The sequence below is a fragment of the Hyalella azteca genome, unplaced genomic scaffold, assembly GCF_000764305.2.
Source record: "Hyalella azteca isolate HAZT.00-mixed unplaced genomic scaffold, Hazt_2.0.2 contig16638, whole genome shotgun sequence".
Classification (NCBI taxonomy): Eukaryota; Metazoa; Arthropoda; class Malacostraca; order Amphipoda; family Hyalellidae; genus Hyalella; species Hyalella azteca.
Window position 1 is genome coordinate 2,858 of NW_025946453.1, and position 7,954 is coordinate 10,811.

A 7,954-nucleotide genomic window follows, 5' to 3' on the forward strand; every position below is an offset into this window, starting at 1 on the left:
TGAAGCACGGCCGGGATTAGTCTCACAAAATGCCAAATTTAGTCACACACAGCATCGCGTCGGAATATATGGATTTGGTAGGTTTGCATTCTAAAGGCTTTTAAATAAATATGGCAACATTTTGTGACGTTTCATTGTTGCTGGCGCGTAGTGCGGTGTTTTGAGAGTGACCTAAAGCAAACAGAACTCTAGTTGCGCCTATGGTGACTTTTTTATAGCCATTTTTTGCTACATCCTTAATGTGTTGGAATATACAGCATTTACCCTCATTAAAAAAAAGGTTATTACAATGAACTTGTTTATGTGTGTCCAATTCTAATTTAGATCCTCCACTCTGAAAATGTCCAAGGACACTTGAGCCATTAAGCTGATACTTCTTACATTTTACCTGAGGGTTCAAGGGGGATGAGCATAAATGGACTGGAAATGCTTGAACTTGCATTTAATTCTAATTTAGATCCTCTACTCTGGAAATGCTCCATTATATAATGTCCTCCATTATATAATGTCCTCCATTATATAATGTCCTCCATTATATGCCCAATTTTTTAAATTTTATTTATAGTTTAGGTACACTATTATATGCCCAATTTTTTTATTTCTTTCATTTTATGTGTTTGAATTCATTTTCGTTTCAAAATTTATCTCCTTGTTATTTTCAGATTGGTGTTGCCCCATAACATCTTTGCTGATAAAGGGGCAGTTTATTTAAGTGGCTTACCTGGGTGTTGGTTCCGCAACACACACCATCTCCTGCAGAAAGATATTGGTAAATTCCAGAATAAGTTCCTAATCCTAAGCCATTGAAAATTTGTGTTAATTTTTACTCCAGCATAAGCACCTGTTATGGTGCGCCAGTTATGGATCCAAATTTCGTTAGAGATTATGATAATGAGATAATGAATTGGCACTGAATGTATTTTGAGTATAAATATATTGAAATAGATACTGGCTTATATAACTTTTTGTAGAGACTCGCATTGTTAGTATTTTAAATATTTATTATATCTGAAGCAAAGTTGATCTAACAATTTCTGGAGGCCTGATTCCTTACTTTAATCCTTGATATTCAGAGCTCTGATCCTAAGAACAGTATGTATTTAAGAACATAATACCTACATTTTGTTATCACCTCCTCAAATATGATTTATCAAAAATTTATATTGGCGATCAGTTTAAAAGAATTATGAACAAAAATTTGACAAAGCCTAATGAATATTTCTAACAAACATTCTGTATCTTAAAACTCTTTTTTATTGTTCAGTCATTCTATGTGGTACCTACCATACTAATTTGAGATTTTCCTGATTCTACCATGAGATTTATTTATGGCACTGCATGAATATCTTCAACACAAACTGAATTTATATTAATTTTCAGACCTGCTTGTGCAACTAGGAGTCACAGATGCAATTGTTTTGTTAAGCAAAGGCGAGCTTCGTAAGTACAGATCGCCGTCTCTGCTCTCTGTCTACCTGAAGCACAACATTCAGGTTCACTATCACCCGTTTGAGGATGGATCCGCACCCTCCATTGATTTGGCCATGAATATTCTTGACAAAGTTTTTGATCTCCTGCAAAATGGAGGTCGCATTCTCATCCAGTAAGTTTCCCATTGTGTTAACTAAATGAAGAATGCCTAGAATTCTAGCCATTTTTCATAAAGTATTTGAGTCCTAATATTTTAGCTTCCAATGCGTGATATTGTCACTATCCTTCATTAGCTTCTCATTTTAGTCTAAATTTTTATGTAATATTTATTCAATGAAATGTTTTTAGAATATTAATGTTGTCATTTTTGTTTCAAATGAATCTACTTCTAAGGTGTTTGTTTACCAGAATGATTAAGGTTTAATTGAATCATTGAAGAATGTGTTCTTGTTTCCATGAGTTTAATTACACTGTCAAAACTTTTCAAGCTAATTTGATCAGTGTGTGTGTTTCTTGCTGATTTAACGACTGAATACCTTTTGCTTTCTAGCTCATGTGTTCTAATTAATTTTTGTGAAAATCAATGTATGAAATATATTGAAAATAGTATCCCAGTAAATTATAATACCAAATGTAGGTTACAGTCATTTTCATGCAAGTGGATTTAAAGTATTTTAAAGAAATCTCATTTGTTCATCGCGGTTGTATCCTATTATACTACCATGAAAGGTATTCTGGGCAAAACTATATTCTTGTGCTGAAAATTCACCAACTTTTTAAATTACCTATGTCTTCTTATTTTAGCCATTTTAGGTATTTTTTCTTGCAGTTCACTTCATACAATAATAATAAACTGCAATACATTACCTTGTACGGTATGTGTTGCTAATTATTATTTTATCAGCATTATTATTTTATCGGTATTATTTGGTATTATTTAATGGCGCAGCTACCGGACCGGTACGATCATTTATTTATTTTAGTGAGTACATTTATTAGTGCAGAGTTCTCCATTGAACTATTTACTCCTACCTTAGGCATTTATATATAAGGGCTGGCTAAAATGAAATTTTTGGAATAAATTGGTATATAAATCGTGCATCTTATATGTTGTTAATTGAATTATTTATCGACGCAGTTGCATGAGCGGCGTGGGCAGGACCGGCACGATCGCGGCGTGTCTGCTGCAGTGGCTCGACGAGGACCTCAGCCCTGATGCCAGCGTCGTCGCCGTCAGGAGCATCAGGGGCAACCATGCTGTCCATAGCGTCAAGGTGATCCTTCAGACTGTGTCAGTAGGTGACTGCTTCAGCGTCAAGGTGATCCTTCAGACTGTGGCAGTAGGTGACTGCTTCAGCATCAAGGTGATCCTTCAGACCTTTTGACAGTAGGTGACGGCTTTAGACTGTCAGTGAAGGCTTCAGACTATCAGTGAAGGCTTCAGACTGTAGGTGAAGGATTCAGCAGCAAGGTGAAGCCTTCAGACTGTTTTTATATACCTAGGTGATCCTTCAGACTGTGGCAGTAGGTGACTGCTTCAGCATCAAGGTGATCCTTCAGACTGTGGCAGTAGGTGACTGCTTCAGCATCAAGGTGAAGGCTTCAGACCTTTTGGCAGTAGGTGACGGCTTTAGACTGTCAGTGAAGGCTTCAGACTGTCAGTGAAGGCTTCAGACTATAGGTGAAGGCTTCAGCAGCAAGGTGAAGCCTTCAGACTGTGTTTATATACCTAGGTGAAGGCTTCAGACTGTGTTGAGGTAGGTGACAGTTTCAGCAGCAAGGTGGAGGCTTCAGACTGTGTGGCAGTAGGTGAAGGTTTCAGACTGTGTTTCAGTAGGTGACGGCTTCAGACTGTGTGGCAGTAGGTGAAGGCTTCAGACTGTGTTTCAGTAGGTGACGGCTTCAGACTGTGTGGCAGCTGTCTCTTATACACATCTAGATGTGTATAAGAGACAGNGGCAGTAGGTGAAGGCTTCAGACTGTGTGGCAGTAGGTGAAGGCTTCAGGCTGTGTGGCAGTGGGTGAAGCCTTCAGACTGTGTGGCAGTAGGTGAAAGCTTCAGACTCTGTTTCAGTAGGCGACGGCTTCAGCAGCAAGGTGAAGGCTTCAGACTGTGTTTCAGTAGGTGAAGGCTTCAGACTTTGGCATCTCCACTGCAAAATCATGACTAAAAGTTCATGTCAGACATTTGCTTTTGTTCATTACATAATGGTTATATATTTAGCGACAGGAGGAAAAATATGGTGCACGGCAAATACTTACGTGTGATGATGGTAAACAAACTGAATCATGCAGTTAGCAGTTGAATATATATTTATATTCTAATGCAATCAATCGGAAATTTGTCTTTATTCAACTTGGAGATGCACATCATTTGCTTTTAGCCATCTATTGCAAAGCATCAAACTATTGCATGAAAATCTTCGTAATTATTTGTATGGAATTAATTATTCTGATTAATTACAATGATTTAGGACCATTTTTTCGAAGTTCTCAACAAGCAAGTTAACTCTATTTGTAAATATTTTAAAACTGTAACTGATTAAGGCTTGTCTTCTTAAAATTCTTAACAAGGGAATTCATCTTGAAAAACTTATTAGGGATTAAAAATTGGATTGGTAGAAGGATAGTTTATTGAGCGATGAAATATGCGATGTGCGTCGCATCAAAAATGTATGACGAATGTCATAGCTCGGTATCCTCCCCAAATCCGGTAGCTGTGGCGGGGACCCCTGCCGCTGAAAGGTAAGCAGTGGGCCAGTGCTCCCGCCGCAGTCCCAGGCAAAGTTCCAAGAGATCACAGCACCTAAATATACGACATAATTAAGCAGGAGACAAGTAAATTAACAGTTTAGACTTGCAATGCTCCGTGCTTAGAGTTGCTTAAATGTACCAGAGTTTTCAGAAATCTTTCTAACGATCTCCACAATATGGGATAACCGTAATATAGATTAAATTTAATGAAGGCTACTGTGATCATGTTTAAATTAAAGTAATTGACAGCTCGAGAAGACTATTTGGCTAAGCAAATTAAACAGCATTTGGAAAGGCATAAAGGACACTGCACTAATGGTCGTCACGCCACCCACCACATGCTGTCGTCTGGAGTCCACGTGTTTGCATCGAAGAATGGGCACGGCCAGCGGTCCACGTCTCACGTCCAAGGCAGGAGGATGACGGGGGATGAGTCTAGTGGAGATGAAGCATCAACTGAAGTCCACAGTAACTTCAAGCAGGGCCACACTGGACAAGAGCGTCACCACACGAAATCGCGAAGCACAGAGTGCCCTGGAATACTTAATTCTCCAGGTGAAATAGTGGTTGGAAAATGTGGCATAAAGTGGCACAACGACACAGATGCAGTGTACTGATACAGATGCTGTAAATTGATTTTTAAGACATTTCAAAGTTAAGGCTTTTACCAAGTGGAGATCGCGAAAAAGATTCTGCATAAAGTTATGCAAATAAACTGTACGTGAATTTTAATTCTTTAACAATTCATTTCGAAGTTAACAATCTAAGATATCACTGAACAACCCTCGACATTATCACACTATACAAATATTCTCAGCTTATCTGCGTGATTAGCTGCAACCTAATCAATGTTAAATTTGACTTAGTATATCTGCGATATCAGAGTCAAATATAACGGTGATTGAAATCAAACAATGCATTTTATAACTTTTTATGTAATTTTTTTCAGTGCGTTTTAGGTCTTAAAATAGCATTACAATGCTTATGCGAGATCGAGATATGTTCTGTACTAACCGCTATTGAGATAGCGATATACTAATATTGAATTAATAATAATAATTATAAAATATAATAATGTATCAATAATAATAAAAATATAATAATGATAAAATTAATTTAAATTTTTGTGCAGCAATACAACTTCGTGATGGAGTTCAGGGAGCGACTCGCCCAGGAGCGTGAGCGCTCAGTGTCGCGGTGACCAAACGACGACGTCTCTCACTACTTGAATTATTTCCCTAACTACACTGATCTATTTTGGTCTTAGACAAAATGAACTTACTAGTTTACTATTGACTTCTGGGAACACACTGATCTATTTTGGTCATAGACAAAATGAACATATTAGTTTACTACTGACTTCTGGGAACACACTGATCTATTTTGGTCATAGACAAATAGAATAGTTTACTATTGACTTCTGGGAACTTCTCAGGCACTTGCTTCAATACTCGGATAGCTGTCCAGGTTTTTAATATATTGTGTATTGTATTTCTCACTACTTGAATTATTGTCGCTCACTACTTGAATTATTTCCCTAGCTACACTGATTTATTTTGGTCATAGACTAAATGAACATAATAGTTTACTATTGACTTCTGGGAACTTCTCAGGCACTTGCTTCAATACTCGGATGGCTGTCCTGGTTTTTAATATATTGTGTATTGTATTTTACTATTTATATGACGTGTTACTTCCATGTTTTTAATCTTTATTGTGAAAGTTGTTCTGTTCATCTAATTGTAGTTATTTCTACACTCAGAATGAAATTTCAACGTAGGGAATTTAGTACGACGCTTACGATCTAGTCATTCACTACTGATAATTTCTGTTTTATCGAAATGAATTTTATTGACAATTCTGTTTATTTACAATATTTTGTTCATTTATAATGCTGGAAGTTCTTCTGAAGTAAGTAACGAGAGGAATCGTTTTGAAGAAATTTCCAACGTGAATTGAACCAGGGTGAAAACTGCAAAGATTTTATCGATTATGTGTTGAAATCTTAAGGCTTTGTTATATATTTAATGTATATTAAACTTACGGTGCTCGTTGTATCCATGTTACCAATTCCTAATTAACATTGAGAACTTTTTTGTGTATGATTGATAAAATTTATTTGCTTGTAGAAAATTAGTACTTGTAAAATCATTGTCAACTAAAGTCTCTACAGTCTTGCATTAGTTTCCTTACAACTTACCCCGATGTACTGTATGTTTAACTAGTCAATGACTTGCATGTTATTTAGTTTTAATCATGTACTAAGTAGATTACCCTTAGTCGATGACGATTTCTTACTTAGACTTCACGAATGTTTCCCGCTCCGCTAGCTTCTCATCGTGAAGAGCTTCACAATTTGGTATGCCTATCATCAACTTAGTTTGTGATTTTTGTGATACTCATAAGTCATTAATTTGTATACGTTGTTTTGTTTACTTTTTAGCAGGATTATATTTTCCAAACTTTTCAAGACTTATCGTCATGTACTTTTCATATTATTTGCCATATTACCAATTAGTAAGTTTTTATATTGCACCGTATGGGTAGAGTGGCCCGCTTCGAATGAGTAGGTATCAATGTTGCAGGATCCACTCGGAGAAATGAGTGGGACTATTTTCAAAAAGTGATGCACTTTTTGCCCTTATGTGGGGCATCTTGACCCTGTTTAGCCCTCCAAAAGGGCCAAGTTCAAAAGTTTATCAAATTAATGCACTGAGGTTTTCCGATCATTGCTTATTAGTTTTATGCACCTGCGCAATTATTACAGTTGTCCATGAATTTTTTATACCTATTATTTTTGATCTTCTCATTCCCGCTTAGGATATATGTATACTCTTAAAAACTCCATTACAAATTTGTCTAGCCCGTACAAAATATTTCAAGTAGTGTGTTAATATTTACTTACTTTAAATAATTTATAAAATTTTAGAACGTCTGATATTCTAGCTCGAATAGTGTGTCTATTGCTGCGAGGCCAGTTAAGAGATAGCGTCTTTATAGTTTACAAATTTTCAAGAAATGTTCATTTAGTTAGAATAAAATAGGAGTGTCGGCACTGAAAAAAAGGCTCATGGCCTGTGGGCGATTCTTGAACTTTTCGTGACTTGATTCACAAGGGATCCGACCTTTGGAACCCGATCTTTCCATAACTGACGATTGATTGAGATAGCTGCTGGACTTATTGCCTGGTCTGTAATTTGCTAGGCATTTTAAGACTGAACATATGCTCCTGCATAGCTTCGTCTAGTCTTATTGCCTGGTCCGTAATTTGCTGGGCATTTTAAGACTGAACATATGCTCCTGCATAGCTTCGTCTAGTCTGTTCTTGAAGATGTTCATACTCGGAGCGTCAACGATGCTATCAGGGAGGCTGTTCCACATGTCGGTGACTCGAAGCGAGAAGAAATGTTGTCGCATGGAGTTAAGCCTAATTCCGAATCGTGATCGAATATCGACAATAATTTCAATTATTATTAGGTCCAAGTATTTTGGACGAAAATTTTACGTAATTAATTAGGCTGCACGATTGTGACAACATTCTGAAGATTGCTTGTTAGCATGCAACAAATTTGAAATTGTTTGTTGTAGGCTTTATTTACATAGACAATATTTACTTACTTGTAGCTCATTAATTTTATTAAACTCGCTTGCGCGTGATGGTTAAGTTTCAATTTGTGGTACTAAAAATTTGTTAAGTCGTGAATACGTGACAATTGGAATTTTTGTTTATTAAAATCTCGCACGCAATTATTACAAGAGATAATCTGAC

General features: G+C 36.6%; 1 protein-coding gene and 1 long non-coding RNA gene across 2 annotated transcripts; one reads left to right on the forward strand and one right to left on the reverse strand.

Moving 5' to 3' along the window:
- Positions 1 to 662: 662 nt before the first annotated feature.
- On the forward strand, positions 663 to 6,671 carry LOC108673411 (cyclin-dependent kinase inhibitor 3; the record flags this gene model as incomplete). Its single annotated transcript, XM_018161236.2, is given in 4 exon segments — positions 663 to 769; positions 1,381 to 1,603; positions 2,570 to 2,705; positions 5,318 to 6,671. Coding segments are annotated over 4 exon segments (535 nt in total), but the record flags the coding sequence as incomplete, so codon positions are not given.
- LOC125179325 lies at positions 4,047 to 4,709 on the reverse strand. The gene is made up of 2 exons (XR_007157224.1): positions 4,521 to 4,709; positions 4,047 to 4,237 (listed from the first exon to the last, which is right to left on the reverse strand). It is a non-coding gene; the product is annotated as an uncharacterized LOC125179325 (long non-coding RNA).
- Positions 6,672 to 7,954: the final 1,283 nt, after the last annotated feature.